Raw genomic sequence first — 27,542 nt, 5'->3', positions numbered from 1 at the left:
AGTTGGGCCTCTGCTCTAAGAAGGTTAAAGGGACTTTTCTGGCATACAATTAATGCAAAAAGATGCAAAATAGCTACAGATTGAAAAGATGCAATGCAAACACAACGACACTCAAAAGTGACCACAAAATTATCCACGCTAACTATAGTGCTACAAAGAGCTACTTAGAGACACAAAAAACTGCATAGAGCTATAAACGAGCCAAAAAAGATGCAGAATAACTAAAGTAATGCAAAGCAACAAAAGCTGGGTTACACAACTGCATGCAAAATGAGCAGAGAGATGCAAAAAGCAGACAAAGTAAGGCAGAGCAGACAAAAAGGCCCAAATGATCACAAAGTGACACGAGGATAAAAATATCACAATGAGACAGAAAGAGAGAAAATAATAACAAAACTGATGCAAAGTGATTTAAAACGATGATGATACAAAACATCTCCATAGAGATGGAAAATTCTCAAAACATACAAAATACTTACAATAAAAAAATGAAACCTCACAACGGGAATGCACAGAGGCACAAATAACCACAAAGTGACACAGAGTAATGGAAAGATGCATAAAGGAAGTAAAACTAGACGTGAAAAAAATGCAAGGGACGTGTGAAATAAGTAAAACAAGAGGCTCTGGATGCAAAATGACCATTTGATCTATGAATCATGGGTAAAAACTACCCATCAAAAGAGATTTCTCCTCAAATTCTTTACCTGAGTCCACCCTGCTTTACTGGCTCAGACTATTCTGTGTTCAGGTTTGAGTCTGTACTCTCTGCTTTATGTAAGTGTCTTGGTATTTTCCAGGAGAAATAAAAATGGCACAAGAGTGCATGAACCCGGAAGGTACAGACATGTTTAAACTGTTTTTTCTTAATCCGTAAACGGCAGCAAGGGCCTCGGCGAGGGAGGGGGAGGGGCCACCGTGCACACCTGACGCACTGGCTCCTCCCCCTCTCACCTCTTTAGCACACATACGCAGTTATCGGCTTTCTGTTTGGCTGCCGTGGGTTAGAAAAACGCGAAGCTCAGCATCAGAGTAGGATATTAACAGTATGGTTGACAGCTGAAACCCGCCAACCTAACAGACGGAGTTTACAGGTAAGTCTGGTTGTCAGAACAGGTGCAGGCTGGTTTTGTAACACGTATGAAGCTTTATATTAAGTCAAGGAGTCAGCCGAACTCGGCCGAATTGGCCGTTGGCTCAATTTAAACTAATTACGTATGTGTTTAATTAGACGGACACTTTATAAAGACACGTGTACCATTTTTTTCGTGGTTTCATTATAGAGTTCTGGCGCCGTGCCTAGAACTCACCTGTGTCGGCTTGAGTTCGGGCCTTATTGGGGCTTCCAGGGTGCACAGCTCGTTATTTATTGTTTGCAGATGCGGTAAGAAGCGCGATGTGTCGAGAGAACTCAAAGATTCCTGAGTCCATGCTTGAAGGCTTTAAGGTGGACTTGAGAAATCAGTTTATTTACCTAACAAACAAATATTTCCCAAATAAAAATGTTAAAATGACTCGTGTAGTCAACCGAACTTGACCGAATTGACCACTGTTTTTGTCTTAATGAAATACAGCTGTGTTCAATTGGACTGACGTTATATAAAAGCACGTGGGCGATTATCCCACAGTTTGACTATGGAGTTCTGTGACGGCGCTTACGCCTCACCTGTGTTAGCTGTGATTTGGGACTTAATTGCTGCTGTCAGTTTGTACAGCTGGCTCTCTTTTCATTTACAGATGTGATAAGAGGCTGTGAGCGGACCCAAACACTCCCCGGGATAAGCTTTAAGGGTTTAAGTGTGACTTGTAAAATGAATTCCTTCCCTTGAGCGCACTGTGATTTCTTCAATAAAAGATTACATCTAGGGATGGGTTTAGCCGAACGTGGCCGACTTTATCATTGGCCTGGTTTCAACTAAATAACTGAATGAATTGGACAAAATAAACACGTTTAAGACATTTTTCTTAATTTTAGTATTATGTTCTAGCGCTACATCTGTACATCACAGGTGTTACGTTTGCTGGCAGTTTCACTGACGCCTACAGATAAATGTGTCACATTTCTTAACATAAGGTCGAAGCTTTAATGGGAAATTATGAAACAGTGTTTCTTCATAGTTTATTAGCGGATAAACGCCTACACTGCCAATCAGTGATAAGTGTTTTCCCTCCATGTGTCGGCATGTTTCAGGTACTGCATCTACAAGAGGAGCCTTATCATAGGCCTACTGTAAACTGTACTGTTGGATTATAATTCATTCCGACTTCTAGTAGTTGTAAAGGAAGCTGGACTTATTTTTCCTAATAAATCAATCAATAAAATGTCATTTTCACAAGTTAAATCATTACAAATGAGATATTTCATAGTAGGACGAGTATATTGCAATGCGTGTCCATGATAAATGATCAATCACATCTGAAATAGACATAATGTGGCCAAAAATGAAGTCTTAAACTGTGTGAAATTAATAATTTTGCCACTGGTGGAGCATTTGTTCGAGGTAAATTTGATTATGGAGAAACAGGGTCACTTGTTTGCTAACAAAATGGGATGATTTGCCCCTTATTAATAAGGAATGATACAAAATCAGATGTATTAAACTAATGAGCTTCAGAGGTTTGAGACTTTTATCTGTTACATATTTTAAAGACCCCAGAAAATTGTTGCCGAATGAATTAATTATGAAAATTAGCCAGATTTAAACTGTGTGTTTTAGTAGTAATCAGTCTGCAGCTGATACAATTAAACTGCTCTGCTGTTGTGAGAAGGCCCTTTCTTAACAGTGAAGTCAATCAGACGTGACTCGATGAGGGTTTGTTTCTTTTGCAGTCTGAAATGAATACTTTGATATTTTAATGTGTAACTCTGGTTTGTGGTACTTTATTTGTAGTGATGGGGATTTTTCGCGTGCATACACGCCATTTCAAGCAGATGAATAGTGTTGGCAGCCCTTGACTTGAAGTTGCAGATTTCATTCAGCTGCTTTGAGGTCCACCGGTGCTTTTCTTCTTTAAACGCGTGTACACCTGTTCACACACGGCTCTTTCAAACTGGGGAGATTTTGCACCACTAACTGCTGCACACCGGGTGTCTGTGTTTGAACAGGGCAGTGTTATTGATCTGCTGCTGCTGGTTTGAGAATAAAGGCGATGCTCGCATACCCCGGCTCTGATGTAAGGATGGTGTTTTTTGCTTTTTAAACCTGCAGACTGGCAGCAGAGCTTGTCACCTGCTACGCGATCTGCATGGCAATAACAAGGAGACAATAAACCCAGTCAGTGTGCTCTGGGTTCATTGTGTCTGCACAGAGTAGAGCTTTTCTGAGAGAGGACAATGTCTAATTGTTCGAATGTGAATCGTAAAAAGAAATGCGTGTCAAAAGTGATGAGTCAAGTTTTCATATTGGAAACAAAAACCTCGTTTTGAAGGCCTTTAATTGGCAGCTCGGCATAATTTTATCAGATGAGAAATCTGATAAACGACAGAAGCGTGATAAAATCCAGATCAAATCTGAGGCATAAAACAGTGACAGCAGTGAGGTGGTGGAGCAGGTTTACTGCTGATGGTACAGTTGATGGTGGTTTGATTGAAATGTCCTGAAGCAAAACTCTGAACCACAGTGAACCTCGCAGTGAGAGCAGGGGAGACTTCCAGGCTTCAAACTAGAGATGGTGGAAGTAATAATGAAATCGTATTTTGGGATAAAATTGTAAGGTACTCCAGTGCTTCCTTTGTTGCGTCCTTTAGCAGAGGATATACTGGATCCTCCTTAATGCAAGGAAAAGAGGTGATGCCATCTGTTTGCTTTCTTACAGTGATTGGTGGCACAGATCATGCAAATGTTAATTTACAGTTTTGTTTGGTTTTGCTTGCCTTTCATGCTGTGACCCACTGATATGGTTTCAACCTTCAAAAACAGCCTTTGTTAAACCAGATGAACTCTGAACACCGGGCATTAGTTTCAACCTGAATTTAAGTGTTGCATGAATTCATTTAACTTCAGGCACAGAAAGCTTAAATGAAGGCAGGAGCTGCTCTCGATCATCATTTCTATTTATTTGAAATGGCAGTGAAGTGGTATTTTTTTCACCAGTGGCTCAGGAAAGCCAGTGAAAACTCAGTGGGTTAAGTTTCGAAGATCCACCTCCTGGATTTTAGTTTGACGTCAGCAACATGCAAGCGCAGATAGATTATTATTTTTGTTTGTTTCCTTAAGTCCTCATGAGTTATCCTTCTCACCTTTCCTTGATCTCACGACTTTTTTCATCATGATCAAGGAAAAGTGTTTAGCAGAAGCGTCACAGGTATATTTGTCTGGTCGGTTTGCTGCAGACGGCTTTTTGCACGACACTTTTTGGACCCGTTGGCAAACTGATGCAGAATTATTAAAGTGAGATGTTGCCTAATGTGAATGAATGTGCTCTGGCAGATTATTTTTTATTTTAGTGAACCGACCTTAAATGATAAACTAGATTAGACGGAGCAACAGAAAGTTGTATCTGATGGTTCAACATGAATCTTGGAAGAAGTATGGAGGAAATGTTTTTAGCGTTTCAGAATAAACAAATGTCTTAGAAGATAGACATGTCTGTTTAAGATGTCTATCACATGGCGCCTCTCCACCAGCTAAATATGAAACCTTGTTAGCGGTGAACTGAAAGTAAATACAATGATGGTAAAACTGTAACCCTGCACCAGATCCATATTTCCAGCTTTTATGAACCTCTAACTCTGTTTTTATATAAGCTTGTATTTTTTTTTCTAGAATTTGCTTATAAATGATTAAAAATGATTTTTTTAAGAGGTTTGGATTTGATAAAATCCTAAAGTATCCGAGCGGGTACTTCAGTTATTAATGGTAATCAGTACTAGTTTGAGAAGAGATGTTAATTTGAGAGAATATGTTAAACTGTTTTTGTTTAAAATGGTTCAGCTCCAGGAAAAATGCAAATGCCATCGATCCTCTTCTGCTGATCCTTTTCATGGAGCCTATCCCAGCTGTCTTAGAGCGACAGGTAGGGTGCACCCTGGACAGGTCACCAGTCTGTTGCAGGGCTAACACACTCACAGACAACCATTCACGTCTATGGGCAATTTAGTTACCAATTAACCTATCCGCAGTAACTGCTGTCTTTGAACTGTGTGAGGAAGCCGGAGAGAATTCACGCAGACACGGGTTGAACATGTGAAATCCACACAGACAGACGCCGGCCTGAAAATGCGACTGATTTAAAAAAGCAAACAAAACAAGGCTAAAACGTCATGCTTTCTTTTATTTGATACAAAACAAATCAGTGCTCTCTGCAGCACAGTGTGGGTGTTTACGGAAATGTTCAGCGACCTACAAGGAAATCTGTTGTCATATTCAGACGGTGCGCAGTAGGTGTTTGTGGAAAATCAGGTTCATTTATCTCGGGCTGTCTGCCACACAGGTTTGTTTTCAGAAAGACAAACATGACTCAACCGAGCTGTTGTTCTAGTAGTATTGTATGCTAATGCGTGTAATTGTTATCGTGTTATGAAAGGTATTTTGTTTATCGCCAATTTGCACAAACATGGTGACAAAAAGAGCTTCTGGAGATCAGCAGCAGATCTGAAAAACAAACCTCTGTGCAGTTTGTCGACATGTGGTTAAAAACTAAACCTCCTCTCTGATATTACTGTCATGAATTAAAGAAGAGAGAAGCTTAAGTATCCCCTGAGATTATAAATGATAAAGTGTGAGGTTGTGTTTTTTTTAATTTATTTATTTAGTGATATCTCACTCAAAACAAATTAGCTCAGTCGTACAGCGGTCCTTCTTCAAACTGAGGCTTTTTTCTAAGGTGAGATCATTTTTATCTTTTAAAAACTTTGAACAGGTGATTCATGCTTTCATTATATCCCAGCTGGACTATTGTAACTGCCTATATGCTGGAGTTAGCCAGACCTGCCTGGCAAGGCTGCAGCTCGTCTTCTGACACGCACTAAAAGATGTGAACACATTTCCCCGGTGCTCGCCTCTCTTCATTGGCTCCCTGTCCGCTTCAGAATTAACTTTAAAATTTTATTGTTGACCTACAAAGCCCTGAATGCACAGGCTCCTGGGTATTTGTCTGACCTCTTGCAGACTTATACCCCCTTTTTAGATCTCTTACATCAAGTGATCTTTTGCTTTTAGCCGTACCAAGGCTTAAATCTTATCTTAAAACGCATTTTTATTTACTGGCTTTTAATACAGCATGAGTTATTTGTTATTTTATTAGGTATGTTGTATTCTTGTACAGCACTTTGGTCAATGCTCCTGTTGTAATTTAATGTGCTATATAAATAATTAAACCATCTCAGTGCAGACATACACATTTCTGCACTTATTATCTTCATGTTATATTGAAGATTTTAATTCAAAACAAAAATTATATTTAACCGAAGTGTGGAGATAATTTTTGGACCAGCTGCTCATCTGTGACGTGTTCACCGAGCTGTGACTCACGGTGCTCCGAACACTTCGTAGTCCTGTCGTTGTTTAAAGCCCACAGCCTACCTGAGCACTGATCATGTAACCAAGAGAACTTATTGAACATCTTCTCCCTTTCAGATCATTATCTGTAAATTATAAAGGCTTTGTGGAAAAATCTCAGATCAACAGTTCCTGAAAAACTCCGACATTCAAACTCACTTCTCCATTCTGATGCTCGGTTTGAACTATTGCTGTTGTCTGTGTTAGTGAGATGAACAGGTGTTCCTAATAAAGTAGGTAGATAGTACCTCTGAATGGCAGTGGCATAATATCTGTCTTTTATTTTGAAAAACTTATGAAAGTCGTTTTGGTGAAATGAATGAAAATGAGGCAGATACAAGAGATTGTTACCCTACAGCAGGGGTCCCCAATCTCAGTCCTCGAGGGCCAGTGTCCTGCAGGTTTTAGATCTCACCCTGGGTCAACACACCTGAATCACATGATCAGCTCATTACCAGGCCTCCTGAGAACTTCAAGACATGTTGGTCGTGTCCAAATTCATGGGCTGCATCCTCCTGAGGACCCGGCCTTTGCGGTCTATGTGGGCCGGGTCCTCAGGAGGTCGGGTAGGCCGGAAGTAAACGGCTATGGAATTGGACGGTCTAGCCTTCTCGATCTACTCCCGCCCTTAATTCAGAGTATTTCCAGTTGTCAGCGCCACGGCACGAAAATCGAAAATGGACCCCGAAATCTTTCTCCGTTTTTTTTTTTGTTCATTTTTAATTATCAACAAGCTAACCCACATTCTCGCCTGAAAATATGTTTAAAGTTTATCTTGTGGCCCAGAAAGATTAATAAGAGTAATTTTAAAACTTAGTAGCGGCCGCCATTGCCGGAAACTGGAGCTTGGCTGGGCCGCGCTATGAATTCTGGGATATGGTGGGCCACGAAGGACACACCCGACCATCCTTCAAATTCGGGGAAAAGGAGGACGCATTTGTCGGCTGCATTCGGAGGAGTCTACGAATTTGGACAGCCTTCGGCGCGTCGCTGTGACGTAATCGGTCTACAAATGCGGCCTCAGGAGGATGCAGCCCATAAATTTGGACACGACCGTTGAGAAGGTTATTTGTCAATTTAAATCAGCTGTGATGGATCAAGGACACATCTAAAACCTGCAGGACACCGGCCCTCGTGGACTGAGATTGGGGACCCCTGCCCTACAGGCTTAAACTTTTAGAAAAGGCCAACATAAGTAACACAGAAAATGGGCTTGAAATTGTATCTAGTCGATATGTTTTGACTAAACCATCAATATAGAACATAATCCTGAAACAATAGCTAATGAAAAATACTGGATATATGCAAATGGTTTAATCCTAAACTGGCTGTAGGCGCGAATGCTGTATGACAGCTGGCTCCAGCCCAACCATGACCCTGATTTGGGTAGTTGAAAATAAATGGATGGAAAATCTGGAATCAGCAGTTTTTACTATGTTTACTGTTTCTATTAATATCTCTCCAATAATGCAGCACAAATGTCGTTATGCTTTCTCACCTTTGTGACGTACAGCTGGCTGGTTAAGCTTTAAGTATACATTTAGTACTTGGGACACTCCCTCTGTCTGAGTAAAGGTCAGCAGTATTTTGCATGTGGATTTCACCAGCAAGCTCATTGCAACAAGGACGACATCGGCTATAATAATAAACCTGAGCTCTCGAGCAGCCTGTGACTGAGGGCTGACCTTCACCTTTGCCCTCAGGTAACATGATGGAGGTGGCAGGTTCATGGGCAGAAGTGTTTGAGGGCTCAGAGACGAAGGAGGAATCGTCCGAGACGCTGTTGGGCAGCTCTACTCTCACTCTGGCTCCTCTGGTATCTGACTCGCCATCCATCCGCCGCTCCCAGCCCATCCTGATTACCTCAAACAGGTACGACCAGCACACACATTACTCACGGTGACTGCTCAATACACACACACCATGGTCATGAATCATTAAACTCATGAAGAAGGTGGATGTTGACTCAAGTCAGTGACTCAAGAGTCATCTGATGTTTAAAGAAGTGAGTTTCTGTTCCTCCCAGTCTTAAGGACGTAATAAATACTGCGAGCTGTCAGTGGGTAGATGTCACACAGGTGCTGTTTGACTTCTTTTCTTTGCTGGGGTTCTTTATCACGGCTTGATGGATGAGCTAAGACAAAGAGGGCGACGTTCTCATGATGCAGAGATGTCATCACCTCGGTGTCAGCGCAGTAAAATGAATAGGTGCTCCACATTAGGCAAGATCAGGAGGAGGAGACGGGCTCCTCTTTCCAGCGTTGGGAGAAAGAATATAGCCCCCCCTCCCACATGATTATGAATCATTTAGCTTTATTAGTGTCCATGAGTAGACTGATATCAGCCCAACAGCTAAAACAGTATTAGATAACAGCATCTGTCTGCCTCTTTCACTTCTCCCCTCCAGCTGTAAATTATCTGATCTGTCTCCTCTTCACTGTGCATGAGCAGCAGAGGTAAAAGCTTGTTATACAGCTGGAAATCTCACAGCAAATACTATGTGAGGAGTGCACTTGGAAAAGTGATGCATAAATATTTACGAGACTATAAAACTAAGGGAAAAAATCCAGCTGTGTCAGCTGAGACTTAATAGGGTGACTGAGATGATTCCCATGAAACCTGGGAAGAAATCCAGACGACATTCATGGTTTAATATTCAATTTAATGTGTTGCTTACAAGTTTTAGCTGAGCTGTGACTAGACCTGGCAAGTTTTATAGAAATTCAGGTGCAAGGCTGAGGCGCCCTGTTTTAGGTTTATCGTGGTTTTGAACAGTTAGTCTGCACATCTGGGTGAGAGGAATATTCCAGGAACTATGACGCCATTTTTCCTGATTGATCATGAGATGAGGATTTTAAACGCAACCTGTTCTTTAGCAGGTAGGTCTGCAGCGTAACCATGGTGATATATGTGGTAATAAGTGAGCACCCAGGCTTAAACCTCACTAAGTCTCAAATCCTGCTTGGTGTTGCAAACCACCTGTAATCTCAGACTAAAGGGAGACCCACCTAGAATCTCGAGTTGCTCATCACCAGATACCGATGACTGGCTGCTAATGAATGTTGTCTTGATACCTTACCTGACCTCTCAATGTCTGATCAACGTGCAATATGAGTGCAGGCCTGCAGGGGGCGACCTGTGATGTTGAGTTTATGTGCACGCTGCAGTTAGCTACGTGAACTTCTACTGTCGCAAACACAAGACTTGACTTGTTGGGATTCATTTGTCTCAATTCTCAGCCCCAATAGATATGAATATAATCGGCTTCACTGTGTCTGCATCGTGCTTGTTACAGTAGATTATTTTTGTTTATCATCAAGATAAATATAGAATATTACCAGGTTTATCATTTAACTGCACAATGAGCTTATTTGTCAGTTTTTGCCTCATTTCGACATCGTTGTGTTCTTTCTGTCTGAATGTTTCAGGGCGAAGGGCGTGGAGTCGTTCTCCTCCTCCGTCCCGTCCATACCAAACCCGTTCCCTGAGCTTTCCAAATCTCCGGTGCTCATCAGTTCATTTCCACCACAGTCGAGTGACAAACATGTAAGTGTCCTTCCTAATCAGCTAATTCAGAGATCCAAGGTAGCCCTTTAAATGTTTCCAGTAGTAAGTATTTATGTGTTTTTTAAATAGCTCTAAAGTCTTTTTATTTTGACTGTTTTGTTAAAGTGGACGGCACGGTGGTTAGCACTGTTGCCGCACAGCAAGAAGGTCCTGAGTTCAATTCCGCCATCAGGCCGGGGTCTTTCTGTGTGGATGTTCTGTCCGTGTTTGCGTGGGTTCCCTCCGGGTACTCCGGCTTCTTCCCACCGTCCAAAGACATGCAGCTTGTGGGGATAGGTTAATTGGAAAATCCAAATTGCCACTAGGTGTGAATGTGCGAGTGAATGTGAGTGTGAATGGTTGTCTGTCCCTGTGTGTTGGCCCTGCGACAGACTGGCGACCTGTCCAGGGTGTACCCCGCCTCTCGCCCTATGACAGCTGGGATAGGCTCCAGCGCCCCCCGCAACCCTGAAAAGGATAAGCGGAAGCGAATGGATGGATGGATGGACCCTACAATAAGAGAGAAAACCCCAACGATCAGGCAAACCAAAATGAGTAAGAAATTGGTGATAGTGGGAAGTAAAATCTCCCTTTTAACAGGAAGAATGAGACAGGAGAAAATGAAATCCAATCCTGCTGTTCCTCTAGGGGCCACTTGAAGCTGAGTCCCAAAGTGAGCCAGTCCATAAAGGTGCCAGGTTAAAATATCATGGATGTTTTGTTAAAGTGACCACTGCATTTTTAATCCTTTCATTCCCCGTTTTCAGTTTCCCTGAATTCAAACCTCATTTCAGACTTTCAGTCACGCCTTTTTAAAAGAATAAGTTTTACAATTCCGCAGGCAAATGATCATTAATCCACCTTTGAAAGCTGTCCCCAGTGGATCCTCCTGTTTTTTCTACATTAGGTTGTAATTTCAGCGCCAGAGTCAGGCTAGAGGAGTTAGAAAGTACGATATGAAGAAACACTTTGTTGGTTTAGGTCTTTTATTTTCATGGGATTTATTGTACTTTTAGGAAGTGTTTGTTTGGGCCAATCAGAGCTGCTTCTGAGTGAATTCCATCACACCTGCTTGGCTGACAGGTGCTATCAGTACACGGAGCCTTAACCTGTCTGATTGTGACTGACAGCAGAGCTATGTTGCCATGCCTGCATGGATGTATTTTGAATCGCAAACACTGCCAGAGTAAACATGTCTGCAGTTAAATCAGCACGTCAGCGTGTTGCACGAGCCAGCTGTGGACTGAATTTATTACTTCACTTTTTTCTGAATATTCCACCAGAAAACATCGACGCTCTTACCTTTTGTCACCCTCGATTTGAGTGACGTCTGCGTGAGCTGAAATGCACTCGGCGTGACTTTACTTTCTGTTCCCCTGAGGACGTCTTCAGGTCTTTCCAGGGTTCAACAAAATCAATTTCCCAATAGTCAGTGGACTTTTCTCTTTAAATGACTCGTTTGAGGTTAATGAAACTGAGCGGGAGTCTGCGTGGGCTTTAAGCTGCAGCTGCAGCTTCTTTTACACATGGCCAGCAGCACAGAGGCGCCACGACTGGGACGGTGAACCCAGGTGGAGTGAAAAATTTATTTTCAGGTTTGACAGCAGACGCGCTTCATTAGCGTTATCACAATCAAAAACCCAGTGAAAGTCTTTTTATCACACCACCTGCTCAGCAAGCTTAAAGGGGAAGAAAACGATCTTTTCAGCTGCTCCCATCCATCACCAGCAGCTCCACACACGGCAATAAAATGCTGAAACTAAAGCTGATCTTTGCTGCCATCTGTAAATGTGTAAAATCACAGAATAGTGAGTTCATCCAGATCAAGAAGCTGAACGAGAGAGTGTTTGAGTCCAGCTTTGAGGCCACAATTTGTGCACAGGAGTTTAGTCATGCAGACACAAGAAATGGCCAAAAGCACTTCCATAAATAATAAATCCTTTTTCCACTTTGCTGTGGAAGAACTTGACTGTCCTGCAAAGAAACCTGAACTCAGACGTATCCATGTTGGACCTTGGTAAATTTCTCACTCCCTGCAGCTGGTTAAACATCTGGTGCTGGCAGGAAAAGCAGAGGAGCACAAGCTGATTAACTGTTTTAATTTACCATTTTAGTTTCCAGCAATTCTGAAAATGAAATGATCAACTCGAATGCACAGGTAACATTGAGCCATCAAACAGTTAATTTAAAAAGTAGTTTTAATTTTGGTAAAAACGATGCATCCTGACCTGTTCTTGATCCCATCAGTAGCAGGAAAAACGAAACCAGCGCAGGATACAAAGTCATTAACGGAGCGTTAACCTGAAAAGAAACGAACGAGGGTTGAGACTGAAATGAATCTGGAAACACAAAAGCTCGTGAACAGTCGTGAGTCAGCTGCGTGTGCAGAAGATTTTCAGCTTTCCAAACGGGCTGTGGCGATCCGGAGGTTATGAATGACTAGCATAGAGGCTAGTCTTCACTCTTTGCTTTCCATTAGCGCACACGTGCATGAGTGTAAAGGTGTTTGTAGTAAACCAGTGAAACCAGTTCCTTTTGGATTAAAAGATAAAATCACGAGCTTTGTCTTAAATACAGAAACGTTTGTATTTATCTTTTTTAAATGAGCCGAGTGAAGAGTCAGTGGGCTGACTGGATACTGACCTGTGTGCAGTCACTCGCCCAACCAGTCTGGACTTAATTGATTGACAGGCGCAGGTTTCAGGGGTTTCTGGTCGGGCAGGTTCGTTGTCTTTTGTTTAAAGCGTGCTGCGAGATCCAGACAGTGTCAGACAGCAGCGCTCTGTCTCATCCTGACCGGTGAATAACCTGCACTAGCTTCACCTCAGCAGCATCGGCAGCGCAAGGACGCCACTGCTTCATTGGTCTGTTTACTTCAGCGTGCAGAAGAAGATGGGAGAGGATTGGGTCTGAAGCCTGCGGTGTAGACGCTCAAAGTTAAGATGCAAACGAGATGAAGAATAAAACAAGCCTCGCCCATGTCACACTAAAATTAGGAAGAATTTAAAAGGCCTTCAATGTAAGTGTTAAGGCTTATTAAATACGTTGTGGCTGTCTGGCGTTGCACAACAGTTGGCAGGATCTTGGCTGCTTGTCTCGAATGCGCTGATGTTGAAACGGTGCCAAAACCAGCTGCAAGACTCGTGTAGCGCACTTGTTTGCGTCTCGGATAGTGCTGTTTTTACCTCGTACTACAGTTGTTCCACAGGTATAGCCAGTGGTGCCAGCAGTGAGCTTGATATCATACTGTGCACATAGCGTCGAGCACCTCAGTGGTGATACGAGCAGAGCATCTACAGACTCTCCAGGATCCTAAATGCTGCTTTTCATTGGCTCATTCCAAGTCCAACACTGACTTATTTATCTTTTTTCCTCATCTGGTTATTATAGTTTATTTATTGCCTGATGTGGTTGTGATAATTGTCACTAGGTGGTACGGCAAGTGTGTAATTGGAGGTAAAGCTGAGTCTCACGCTGAATTCTTAAAACAGAGCGTTCTTCTGCTCCTCCCTTAACCCTTTAAAACCGGTCGGAGCGGGCACGCTCTGTTTTGCATAACTATTTTTAAATCCCGGTAGCTCTGCAACCACGTGAGCTAGCGCAATAATTTTTTTTGCATATGAAACCGGAGGAGTTGTACTTACATCTTATGCCATCAGCTTGTCCTCGGTCACAGTTTCCTTCCACATATAGCTTTGCAAAAACTGCATAAAAAGCACTTGCAGCAACAAAAACATAATATTCCAGAAACACGCTTTGCCGATCCGATCAGCTGTTTGTAACACTTCCTATGTTGGAATAGACGTCAGCGCGAACTTTTGCATGTCCGCCATGACCTGCCCGAAACCGGAAGTGACGTCATTTTCGCGGAATTTTTTTTTTTTTTTTTTTTTTTTTTTAAACCATATAGCCTCATGAGCCTATACTGGTGTTTTTAAAAGTTATCTTTGACTTTATGACTTTGTGTCGTTTCTGGGATGCTTAGGACTCATATTGCTGCTGGAAATAGTTTATTTTGATGCATATGCTGCTTTTTTGCAAATTTGCATTATAATATTTATTTTTGTTTTTCCTGCAGTATATAAAAATTGGTGTATTTCAAAAATAAAACTATGAAGACACTCAAAATAAATTTCCTGTGGTGGGAAACTATTTTGTGCAACTTTTTTGTATTTACAGTTTTGAGGGATAAGCCTCTTAAATTTCTCTAACTAGAAATATATGTTAAAAAAGCAAAAAACGATTTTCAATTTTTTTTTTATAGTTTATTGCACTTTCTTGCAATTAATGTAGTTACTATGCACTTAATGCAGACATATTATTAAAATCTGGGCTATAGTGGTTGTATTGATGTATATCAACTTGAAATGCTCCCAAAAATGGCTCCACAGCATGTAAAAATATAATATAAGCTCTGGCGGACTTGGTTCTATGGTAGGTCTTAAAGGGTTAACTCGGTGACCTATCGCGGTTAAGTTCAGGTGGCTTAACGTGGATGTTGAGGGTCGGAGCGAAGACGGATCCCACTACAAGACACATCCGAGGATGGATGCTCAGGAACCTGAGCTGATGGGCTTTAATCACATCTGTTCTGCTGTTAAATAAGAACGTGCTTATCAATGAGGTCTTTTTTTTTTAAAGTGCAGGGAAAACGATAGCAGGACGTAAACATTCCCACAGGGATGGGTCAGGGTCTCCCGCTTACTGAGGCTCTTCTACAAATCTTACAGTTCAGCTGTGAGCACAGATTTTAAGTTTGTTGTTCGTTGCTCCATCTGAGCCGTCAGGTTATGTCAAATATTCATGATTGCCTGTAAAAAGTGCACTTTCTCACAGTTTTTAATTCTCACTTAGCTACTATAAAAAAAGCTGCAACCTGTCTCTGAAACTTCAAACTATAAAATTAAGTCTCTTGGGAGATTTATTGGCTGTCAGTAGCTCCCAATGAGAGCGTGCCCAGGCCTGCCAGCAGCATCTCTCTTGACTGTCCTAGGTAATGCCTGTTGCTGCCCTCATAAATGTAATTTATTGTTAAAAAGCTAATTCAAATCTAAATGCAGAAAACAGAAGGCGTCTCTGCAATTCTGTTATGCAAGGCTGGGAAATGATAAAAACTAAATCTGATTTAGTTTTATACGTTTCTAATTTTGTTTTAAGATCATTTTAGCACCAACTGACTTCATTATGTGTGAAGTATTGGATAAAACATGACATTTTTGGTCATTTTATTGATGTGATGTGTGTGAATGCTTTGTTCAGGTGATTAAGGTGTATGGAGAGGACAGCCACAGCAGGTCGGTGTGGGTTTCTCCAGGAGCCACGGCCAGGGAGGCGTGCCACATGTTGGTGCAGACGGCTCACTGCAGCGACCAGGAAAACTGGGCCCTCCTCGAAGTCCATCCCACCCTCGGTCTGGGTAAGACGACGCGGTGAACGAACCTTTTAACCGCGGTATGTCGAAATGGCTCATACCTCATCCTGTCTCCACAGAGAGGTGTCTGGAGGACCACGAGGTTGTGTTGGAGGTTCAGGCGACCTGGTCTCTGAAGGGTGACACGAGGTTTATGTTCTGCAAGAACTACGCCAAGTACGAGTTCTTCAGGAAGCCAATGGTATGCAGCTAGCCGTTTGTTTAAAACCATGTGACAACGCAAAGCTAAAGAGAGAACTCTAAAATGAATAACCCCTTTTTCCTTCTTGCATAACAGCAGACTCTGAGCAGAGGTATTTTCAGAGTCTTTATTAAACAAGTCGGTGCAGTGGATGTTAATAAGGCCTGACGTCATGGTGGCTTGATTGACAGGTTGCGTGCTGGTGCAGACACACTGACTTAATGCCTCAGATATTTCATTACATCGACTCTGCGCTGTCACCTGTGCTGTTAAACAGAAACGACACTTCCCGTCCCGCAGCTCTCTAATGTGTGCCCACACTGCCTCCAGAAGGCTCAGGAGTGAATAAGATCATAAGTTTAGGCCTTAAACTTGCACATTTGCATAAAGCAAACAGAAATTGTGAGGCACAGTTAAAGATGTTAGTGAAAGTAAGAAAATACTGCCTAGATGTTGCATTTTAAATGTTGCTAAATTGTCACATTAGTTTGCATGGTGTGGCTAACGCTAGCATCCATGCGCTCAAGCTGAATGCGGTTAAATATGAATGCCAGTTTCCTTTGATAAACTTACCGCTGCACATCTCAAAGCCAAAGCACTGCTGGACCACACTGTCCTCACAGAGAGGGAGGAGCTGCCAGGGATGCAGACTGGGAAACATGTTCTCTTCAGTGCATGTCAAATAATTGGTGTAACTGCTCCTATTATACATATACACGGCTTGAAATTCATATTTCACAGTACAGTTGGCTGGAGTTCCTCCTTAAATGCGTAGCATGTAGTTGTGAGTGTAATTGCAGGTTATGCATTTGCCTCTTCTTGCCTTAGATTTTAATCTGAAATTTCTGCTTTTGTCTTTGTTTTGGTGGTTTTCTTTTTGCTGTCACATCTGCACCTCATCATGGTAGATTTTACAGATCCAGAAGTGCATTTTAAGTCCAACCCTGGATATACTCGGGGATATTTCATCATACGATCATATTTTAAAATAATTTATGTAAACTTTATTAGCTTTTCTTTGTCCTCTTAGCCTCATGTTATATTCTTTTAGTGCATTTTCCATCAGCTGACGTCGATTGGTATTTTGCTCTTGCAGCTGTCTGTTGGTGTCTTTCTGAGTCTGATCGCAAGAGCTTTTGAGCAGAGGGTGCACGCCGGGTGTTGACCAGGTCAGATGTTGGTCCACCTCTGCAGCACATCTGGCCCATCTTTCTGGATCTGTGAAGTGTTGAGCTGAACATTGTTTGTGGGGATTTTTCCCACGTTGGAAATGTTGCATTTGCTCAATGCTGCACAGAAATCAGTCGGTAACACAGTCCAGTGATTCCAGCAGACACTTTGCCTTTCTGGGATTGTGTGAAACGTTTCTGCACGTTAGCACCTGCCAGACAATGGGTGTAATTTTCTTTACCCATCCAGCCACATTTGTGGCTACAGCACCGAAAACAAAAGCTGCCAAGTAAATGTTCTTTATTTAATCTTTGCTCAGTCACATTACAACATAAATGCTTCAGTTTGCAGATTGTTGGATGGTTTCAACAGTCTTTAAATCGGATGATGAAATTTCTTTTGTGGGTTTTAATTTTGTTTATGCATAATTATCTTTTATAGCAGTTATGCGAGTCCTGTGAGGGCAGTTATTCCTTTAAATGAACGAGATTTTAATGCCAATAATAAGAGTTTAATGTTTCCTCGTTGGTTTTCCATCAAATGTTCACGCTCCGGGCACAGTGGGTATTAACCGTCTGCGCTAGTGTTAAATTTAAGTTGATGAACGTGCAGAAACCTGCATGTTTTAAGCTAACAAAACCACAGCAGCCGTCTCCCTCTGGGCACGTTGAAAGTGCCAGTTTGGCACCAGTTTGATTTCTTTGTGCACACGACTGGAAATTTACCTCAGGCTTTTTCTGATCACTTCTCATTTTATTGCACTTTTTTTCTCCACGTCTTGAACAAAGGATCCTGATTGGTGGTAGATGTGGTGTATATTTATCTTTGTGTAGTTTGTCGTGTTCCCCGCCCACTGATTGGTTGGATGAGAAAGTCACAGGAGGAGAAGAAGCTTCTTAGTCATGTAAATGAGCGTCTGATCGTTTCAGGGGTATAATGACAGCCCGCTGCTTCTTCTCACAGCTCTTCTTCCCAGAGTCCATGATCTCCGACAGCGCTGATGTCAACAAGGGTATGACATCATCAGAGCTCATTAAGGTAAACCGTCCTGCAATGAGAAGCTCATTCACAACGGCTCGATCTGTCAGCTCAGAGCTTAATGAGGTTTAATGTTGCTGCTCGGAGTGGTTTACACTGCAAAACCAAAACGTCTTAAGATTATAATTGACACGTGTATTTACAAAGGCTCAATCAGAATGATGGAGTACAGCAAAAAAAAAGAAATGGGTCCAGCATTGATGTATATTACTAAAAAGCAAAAAGCCAGTATTTGTTTTTAATTACTGGTTTCACCATACTTAAGCTATTGTGCAGAGGTCTGGGGCAATAACTATAAAACCACATTACATTCACTTTTTACTCTTCGAAAAAAAGATATTTGAATCATCCACAGTGCAGGTTACAGGAACATACAAACTCACTATTTTTGTCTGAAATATTGAAAATTGACAATCTAGTGAAATTCCAAACAGCACAAATTTTATTCAAAGCAAAAAATAAAGAAGTGCCAGGTAATATTCAGAGTATGTTTTTTATTTTGTTTTTTGAAAGAAGGAAGTTATAATTTAAGGGGTTTTTGTAACTTCAAAACAATGAAGGTCCGTACTACAAGAAAAGGCTTTTGTGTTTCTGTTCATGGAGTGAAACTATGGAACAGTCTGAATATGGAATTAAAGCAACGTCCAAACATAAAACTGTTCAAAAAGAGTTATAAAAATATGATCTTCTCGAACTATAAAGAAAAGGAAAATATTTAAATTAAGTAAATGTCTCTATTTAAAAAAAAAAAACAAACAAACAAAAACTCATGATGTGATATTATAATATATCAGAAATCTGTTCACTGTTTTTATTACAAATTATATCAGTAAGGAAGCTGACTAAATATTAACTGATAATTTATGGCAAAGGGGTGGGATTAAATAAGTGTTTACTTCTTCCCTTTCAACATGTAAATTAATAATTTTTTTTGTATGTAATTTGTACAGTATTTTTTTTTTCTTTCTTATTTTCTTTTCTAAATGTACTTGTATATTGTTCACATGTTGAAATAAATTACCTATCAATCAATTAGGTTTTAATAAAAAAACTGATGCATGAAACCAAACGACTGGTTAAATTGTTTTAATCACATTAAAATTCACATTTCAAGACTTTTTTTTTTTCCGTTAATTCAGAAGGAGCAACAAATCAGACTCTCTGGGTTTCTAAGAGACTTAACTCACAGAAAATCTGTATAAAGTTTAAAGATTTGGGGCTCTGCGTCTAAACTTTAAAAAAATTGCAATGTGTCGTCTGACCTGCAACGCTTTGAAAATTCTGCCAGTCTTGGCCAGCTGTGCTCTAAACTCTGATCTACGCACTGATCTGGCTTTCTCCAGTTATGATGAAGTATCAGCACCGTCGTGCTGGCCAAGAGTCAAAGCAGAGTTCTGATTTGATACCTGTGCTGGATTAATAAGCCGTAATCCGCACTGTGAGGAAGACACTAGAATTTATTTATTTTAAATCTGAAAAGCATCATCCTCGACTTTGCTCTTAAAACTATTTCGCAGCAAAAAAAAATTCTGGCACAACTTCACCTGCTTCCAAGGTGCATGGAGAGGATAAAAGAATTCAGGAACTCCAGCAACACTTGAGGCAAGATGAACAACTTTAATAATAGACCAACGCGTTTCAGCTTTGTGAACTCTTAAAACTATTTAAAACAAACTATGAGAGAGAAATGCTTTCAAAATGCACATTTACTCATAAATTGACTCGTGCATACATCATCTGAGTACTTGGAGTCTCTGAGTGCTGAAGTGCTTTCAAAGTATGGAAGTTTGTTATTTGAGGTTCCTGCAGTAATGCTGTAGTAATGAGCCGTGTTTACTCATCAGAACCTGCTCAAGTCTGGGACCTGTCCGGAGATCCAGGGTTTCCTGCATGTTAAAGAATCAAGTCGAAAGGCCTGGAAGAAGGTCTATTTCTTCCTGCGCCGCTCGGGACTCTACAGCTCCACCAAGGGCTCATCCAAGGTCAGCAGGTCCAGCACAGTCACAGACTTTAGTCACAGTAACTACATGACCTCTAGTTTGAGTAAATCGAGGTTCTGTGTGTGTTTTCGTGCAGGAGCCTCGTCACCTGCAGTATGTGGCTGATCTGGACGATCTGAACGTCTACACCGTGGTGAACAGCCGTAAACTATACGGAGCGCCGACAGACTTCACCTTCTGCATCAAGGTGAGCTTTTTCACTCCAAGGCAGAGTAAACACATGCAGGGTTTTTCCACTATAAGCACCACTGCAAAAACACTGTTTTCCACTACGTGAAAGGAAGCTCTGCTGATGCTTCACAATAAAAGCATCCCTCGTTCAGTAAACGGAAGCATAAAGCTGAAATCTGACAAATGGACAGAACTCCAGAGATGGTGACTGGATGTAAGTGACCGAGTGATCACGGCCAACCTGGGTCAGTGGAAAAACCTACTGAGTGGTTTTTCTGTATGATGATCTCGTGTTTGTTCAGTCACCTCTTCCATTTAGCGTTCCTCTTGCCTGTGTAGTCTTTGTGGCTCATTGAGTCAATAAAGATCACTTTCACTTGTCACACGAAGGAAACGAGTGTATTAACGATGGCTCAGAAGCCATGACGGTAAACCTGCACGCACAACATCAGAACTCCTTTGCTGAGATGTGGCGTCATTCCTGTTTTCTTTACTGCAGATTAGCCGCTGAATTGAAAACACACATGGGGAAAATTTGGCTGGAGGCTGGATTGAGATGGTCAGGAGGCCAGTTCCTGATATCCTGAAAGGAAAATTAAATGACGCCCAAAAATCGATACAAGCTGCAGCATGGTGTGCATGTGGAGCAGCTACATTGTCTAAATTTATTAATGATACCAAATATAGTTTGACACGGAGTCGTGGTGCAAATATTGGCTTTCTTGTCACTAAGCTGGATGTACGCGGGCGCCAACATCTTGGACTGGCTCTCCTCCTGCTGCAGGTTCTGGTTAGAGGAGTCCTCCATCTCACAGCAGCTCAACTCATCAGTCAGCCAATAGCAGCTTCTTATGGCTGCTGGTAGCATTGCATGTTTTGATTTGTTAGATTTCCACTGAATCGAACGGCGATCTTTTTGTTTGCCGTGGAAAATAAAAGATTGAGTTGTGTCCTGTGACTGTGGCCCAGTCTCTCATATTGAGACATCTATTTCTGTTTTATTATACATTTTGGCAGTTTCTTCCATGTTTCTGTGCACCTCCATTAAACATACCTTTTCACTTGTTTGCACAGCCTTCCAAAAACCCCATCCGTGTTCAGGACCTGAAGATCCTGTGTGCCGAGAACGAGCAGACACGAACTTGTTGGACGTCCGCCTTCAGATTGTTCAAGGTATTGTCCATATTTATGCAAGAAACGCTTTGTTTATCGCTTTATTTGCCATGTGTACTTACAACAGTCTTGTGTGCTGTCAGTACGGGAAGCAGCTTCAGCGTAACTATGAGATGTCCAAAGCCGCTCCACAAAAAGTGGAAGGATCCAAATTAGCAGATGGCAAAGTGAGCTCCTCGCACACGATGCACAGAGAGTTTGAGCCTCTTTGGATCGTCCTCTCGTGTTCATGCTCTTCTTTTATCTGTGTGGGCAGTCAAAGTCGGAGGCTAGCCTGGTGGCCATGGACTTCTCTGGGAAGGCTGGCGGGAGGGTCATCCAGAACCCGATGGAAGCCCAGCACGCAGAGCGGGAGGAGGGGCTTGCATGGAGGGTAAGGATGGAGGGAGGTGCTGATGCACACCCCCTTCTTTAACCCTTTAAAACCGGTCAGAGCGGGCACGCTCTGTTTTGTGTAACTATTTTAAATCCCGGTATCTCTGCAACCACGTGAGCTAGCGCAATAATTTTTTTTGCATATGAAACCAGAGGAGTTGTACTTACATCTTATGCCATCAGCTTGTCCTCGGTCACGGTTTCCTTCCACATATAGCTTTGCAAAAACTGCATAAAAAGCACTTGCAGCAACAAAAACATAATATTCCAGAAACATCCTTTGCCGATCCGATCAGCTATTCATAACACTTCCTACATTGGATTAGACGTCAGCGTGAACTATCGCATGTCCGCCATGACCTGCCCGAAACCGGAAGTGACGTCATTTTCGCGGAAATGTAGTTTTTTACCGTCCGGGCCTCAATGAGCCTATACTGGTGTTTTTAAAAGTTATGTTTGACTTTATGACTTTCTGTGTGGTTTCTGGGATGCTTAGGACTCATATTGCACTGCTGGAAATAGTTTATTTTGATGCCTATGCTGCTTTTTTGCAAACTTGCAGTATAATATTTATTTTTGTTTTTCCTGCAGTGTATAAAAATTGGTGTATTTCAAAAATAAAACTATGAAGACACTCAAAATAAATTCCCTGTGGTGGGAAACTATTTTGTGCAACTTTTTTGTATTTACAGTTTTGAGGGATAAGCCTCTTAAATTTCTCTAACTAGAAATATATGTTAAAAAAACAAACGATTTTCAATTTTTTTTGTAGTTTATTGCACTTTTTGCAATTTATGTAATTACTATGCACTTAATGCAGACATATTATTAAAATATGGGCTGTAATGGTTGTATTGATGTTTAGCAACTTGAAATGCTCCCAAAAATGGCTCCACAGCATGTAAAAATATAATATAAGCTCTGGCAGACTTGGTTCTATGGTAGGTCTTAAAGGGTTAATGTAAAGAAACTATTAATGGAGCACCTTAGTACTGCTCAAAGTGCTTCACAGAACTAAATAAAATAAACCTAATTTCTATTGTTGGTTCTGTACAGTTTGGTTAGTGTCCAGCGATTTTACTCGCCGGTTTGCAGCTGACGTGGGCTACCTGAGAGCAGTGAGGCTGATCCAGAACAGCTCAGGCCTGTGACACTGAGCTGATGGGAAGAGTCATAAAATCCCTGTTAGCTTTATATGCAATGTTATGAGCCCGTGTAAAGCACAGCTTTTAATAACATCACTGAAGCAAAACCTTTAAAAGTCACTTGTACCATTTTATATAGAAACAAAATTATTTTAGCGCTCTCAGATGAACGTACCCCTCCTCCCCCTCTGAGGCTTCAGAACTTTAAAATATTCCAGTGATGGTTGTCAGCATTTCCACTGTATGCTCCATTGTAAACTTCCCCTCACAAACACAAGGTTTGAGCAGCAGCCAGGAGGAATGAACATATTTGAATATCTACTCTCTGACGTCCTACAGAGATGTGCTTCGAGCGGCCTCTGAATCACAGCTCAGGTTTCACTCAGTATGTCCAGATAATCCCTGTGTGAAACTTGTGAAACATCTTTAATCTGAGCATCCATCAAACTTGCTGTAAAGGCTTTAAAAGGAAACCTGGCGATCATGCTTATGTAATGTGGTTTCAGCTCGACCTCATGGCAAACAAACACAAAATAACATCAATAATCGTCTTGTTGTTGTTTACATTCAGCCCAGAATGCTTGAAATGATGGTTAATGTCTGCAGCACAAACACGTTGTGGAGACTCTTAACCGTTCACCCGTTGCTGTGGCAACCAAGGGGAAAAATGCCAGACCACTATATTCAAACTTGAATCATAAAAAGTTTTTATTGCCTTGCTGAGAAGTTTTACTATTTAAACCTAACAGAGTCGATTTTATTGTCTGATCCTAACAGACGACACCATTAAAATAACTAATGGGCTAATAAATAAACATGAGTGGTGAAATGGTCCATGGCAGCGTCAAACCTCCGGCATCCAAATGTGGACTTTTTCGCAATATATATATTTTTATTTAAGTGAAAAATATTCACTTTGTGTACATGGATGCAAATTGGTACACGTGAGATGGGACCTATGGGAAAATTAATGGAAAAATCTAAATTGGTTGCTGACGGAGGAATTTAGACACCACAAGATGTCTTATTTTTCCCCGTTCCACAGTGAGTGGGTGCTGCTCGCCGTAAACAGTCAGAGTGAGGTGTGCCTGCGGCAGGAGAGCAAATCCTTCTCTGCACCGTCCATAGATTTTTCACTAGGCGCTCTTTGGAGGGGAAAAAAGTCACTAAATCAGCAACTGAAGCTTGACAGCCACTGCTGTCGGGGAGAGAGATGTCAGGCATCCAAGCAGAGATGGTGCAGGCTTTATTTCCACACTTAGTAAAAACATGCATATTTATACAAATCTCTAAAAGGGAATTAATTCATTTCACAGCAAATATCTGGGTACAGACGTAGATCTTCAATTCTTCATGAGTTTCTCTTCCACAGAAATTTGGATCCCGATTAGCTTGCCGTGATAAACCCAGACTACAGCTAACTCACCACCCAGCCTGAGATTACTGTGTTGGCCTGATGTTTTAACTGGTTTCTCTTGCTTGTTTTTCCTCCTCTGCCACAGAGGCGAGAGGCCCTGAGGTGCAGTCTGCCTAACCTGAACTCTGCTGTGACACCTTCCTGTAAGTTTGTTTCTTTAAAAAAAAAAAACAAAAAAAAAAAAACAACAACAAATATATCTTGTTGCTTTTTTAAAAATTTATTTTTATTTATTTATTAGCCATCCACAAGACCCAGCCGTGGTTTCATGGTGGCGTTTCCAGAAAAGAAGCACAGAGGCTGATAGAGAAGCAGGGGCTGGTGGACGGGTGAGTGATAAAGGCGTCACATCTGTACAAGTGTCTTGTGGACTGATCGTTTGTATTCAAGTAGTTGCGTATGGAGAGTATTTAGCATGCAAATGTAAAACTGCGAGGTTGTGCTACTGCTATTAATGTTAGCCAAACACACAGACAGGGACAGATTATCTGTCTCATCCAGCCTGGGACTGGGTTAGGTCACCTAGGAACTGGAAAGGCTCTACTTAGCCTGCTGCCACCACAACCCAACCTCAGAGGGAACATGGTGATGCCCTTATTTCTCCCTTCTGTTATTCTCAGAGGGAACCTCTGACACTTTCTGCTCATCACTGGGCTGAAAGGGTTCCTGGGCGAAGCGTTACCGTCTTTACTTACAATTCCTAAGTAGTCCACACATTGGTGCTCGATGGCTCACTGGAAGGTTTGCATGCTGCTACCATGTTTTGTTACAGCTCAGCTCCCATGAATGTTTCACCATATTTGCTGGGCGACCTGATTTACTTGCTCAATACAGCTTTGTGTTTTTTATTTTTAATTTTCATTTTGTGTTTTGTTTTGTTTTTTTAAACATGAACCAAGTTTACTTCCTGCAGTTGCAATCTTTAACCTGTAGAGGTCGCCTCTCATGGTGCTTTTGTGCAGTGTACTAAAATACAGCATCCACTAGAGGTGGGAATCACCATACATCCCACGATACGATATTATCACAATACTTAACGCGCAATACAATATTATTGCAATTTTTAAAAATATTTTGCGATATTCAGATTCTGTACATAAAGGTAAACTTTATCAATATTCATTTTATCTAATATCAAAGTCTCACACTCAGTCTTTCTCTCATTTCAGTTTTATTGTTGACAAACTGAACGGTTTGTATTACAGTCTAGTCCAACTTAACTGAACAACCATCTGGTACAATTATAGCTATTCTGAACTATGCAGTTTATGAAAACTATGCAGCCCCTTCAGCAACTGAAGAATTTGAAAGTAAATTAAAACAAAATATAATTTTACATTAAACAAAAAAAGTTTTAAACTTAATTAAAATAAAACATGTCTTAAATTAAAATAAGTAAACTGTCATGTTTATTGCTGCAAAAAAAACAAGTTAAACACATTTGGACAGTGAAGGAATGTCAGGATTCTTGCTCAGAAAAAGGATCAACATGCTCTGAAGTCAGAGCACAAAAACCTTTTTTGTAACAAAGTATCGATTTCTGCTGTCCCTGTATCCATACATTATTAGCAAACAAAATATCACCATACTACACAGTATCGATTTTTTTTTCCCCCACCCCTAGCATCCACCCTGTCAGGTTTAATAGAGGAAGAAAGTTTCAGTGACTGAAGGTCATATAATTGGGTTTACTGGCCACGTTGACATAAAGCATGTCCTCTGTGCAGCTGTGATCCCACAGGCTGAAGGATTGTCTGTCGTGCATTTCTCTCGCAGTTTTAACTCTCGCTGCTTTTTGCAGGATGTTCCTGATTCGCGACAGCCAACAGCACGCTCAGTGCTTCGTCCTGTCGCTGTGCTATCAGCTGAAGACCAAACACTACCTGGTGATCCCAGTGAGTTCCCTTCATTCAGTCTCCGCTTAAAAGGAGAAGCCTTCTGTGCGTATGACGCGCTCTAATTTTGATCATCTTCGTGTTTGCAGTTTGAGAACAGCGGCAGGAAGTACTACACCATGGACGACGGCGACACGCTCTTTATTGACCTCCTGCAGCTGGTCGAGTTTCATCAAATCAACAAGGGCATCCTGCCAGTGTGCCTCAAACACCCCTGCGTCTGCGTAGCACTATAAACCTGCAGCGCCTTCACCTCACCTCTGCCCAGCTGCACCACCTCCACCCAAACTCCCCACTCAGGTTGTCAAAGAAAATCTCGCACTGCAGTGTGATGAATTTATCAGGCTGTGAGACGAGGACTCGAGGGAAGACGGGCGAAAAGCATACTCTCTGCTCCTCCTCCCTTTAGTTTTAAACACATTCTCCACATCGTGCGGCTCCAGACTCGAGCTGTTTTTTTATTTTAATTAACGAGCAGCGGCCCCACCGGAGACGGCTTAATTAGCCGCGTTAGACAGACTTTTTAGCGCTTTGGGGACCATGTTGATGACGTGCACTTTGATTCGGATCCATGCTGCGGCTGCCATGAGCAGTCAGACTTTCACTGTGATGAGCAGCACCAGCGAGAGGAGGTGGTGTGTGATTCTCACCTGCACAGTAGAAGTGTGGCCACCAGAGGGCGCTCTGACTCAAAGCTCAGAGGAGGAATTCATGGATTTCTCAGCTCAGCGTAGGAAGAGAGCATGTGTGGATCAGAGAGAACGCTTAACCATAAAATGCACCTGGTTGCAATCATGTAGCATGTAAATTCTCACTCTCCTGACTGCAGGTTTTTGTATTTGTGCCTTAAACAGAACCAGCTTTGATTCGTGTAACAGTAAAAGCTATTTCACTGCTGTATTTGCACAATGATGGTGAAGGGGAATCTGTCTTGTTTTGGTTTTACGAGAGTAAAAAGCTAACTGCAGAGGAGATGCGGTCAAAGCTGTACATCAACTCTGTCGTAACCCTTTATTTTATAGGTCGATGATTTCTGACAGTTTTCTCTGTAACTGGGGAAAAAGTGTAGTTTACACCAAAAAGCAGAGCTGGTGTTGAGGTGGAGAGAAAATGCAATAATTACAAAATGTTTTTCTACTTCTCAGAATTTATTTGGAAAATATGCACCAGCTTTTTTTTTTAAAAATTAAAAATCCAATAGGGGGGAGGGGGGGGCATTGACTACACTTCATTTTTGGATTTTATCATGAAGATTTGTTGCTGAAATGTTTGCATGTATACCCACATGGGCATTATTCATTCAAAGACAAATTTAGTTTCCACTCATTTTATTATGTTGAACAGGATTTGTGACTTTTATTGACAGGAAATGTTTTCAGATGTTTTATATGTTGAATAAACTTTCATATTAAAAAGATTCTGAATTTAAAATTATTTTTGCTACTCAAACTTTAACTGACTTTACTTAATCTGATCAAAGCATAACAAAGGGATGTCAGC

The 27,542-nt window shown here is 41.5% G+C and overlaps 1 protein-coding gene across 2 annotated transcripts; it reads left to right on the top strand.

Moving 5' to 3' along the window:
* The first annotated feature begins 961 nt into the window (after positions 1-961).
* grb7 (growth factor receptor bound protein 7) lies at positions 962-27,219 on the top strand. Of its 2 annotated transcripts, none has more exons than XM_085169921.1 (15): positions 962-1,094; positions 8,204-8,372; positions 9,929-10,046; positions 15,306-15,462; positions 15,537-15,658; positions 17,792-17,866; positions 19,711-19,848; positions 19,943-20,053; positions 21,112-21,210; positions 21,294-21,377; positions 21,467-21,583; positions 24,233-24,290; positions 24,389-24,476; positions 25,949-26,042; positions 26,132-27,219. In XM_085169921.1, the coding sequence occupies exons 2-15, from the start codon at positions 8,209-8,211 to the stop codon at positions 26,276-26,278; spliced, it is 1,572 nt and encodes a 523-aa protein (XP_085026047.1). In that variant the 5' UTR covers positions 962-1,094; positions 8,204-8,208; the 3' UTR covers positions 26,279-27,219. The 2 variants fall into 2 exon arrangements, with proteins under 2 accessions (XP_085026047.1, XP_085026048.1); XM_085169922.1 differs by lacking the exon at positions 962-1,094 and adding an exon at positions 6,427-6,737.
* Positions 27,220-27,542: the final 323 nt, after the last annotated feature.

The sequence above is a fragment of the Neolamprologus multifasciatus genome, chromosome 8 (assembly GCF_963576455.1).
Source record: "Neolamprologus multifasciatus chromosome 8, fNeoMul1.2, whole genome shotgun sequence".
Lineage (NCBI taxonomy): Eukaryota > Metazoa > Chordata > Actinopteri > Cichliformes > Cichlidae > Neolamprologus > Neolamprologus multifasciatus.
The sequence above is the reverse complement of the archived record's forward strand: the minus strand, read 5'-3'. Positions and strand labels throughout refer to the sequence as shown.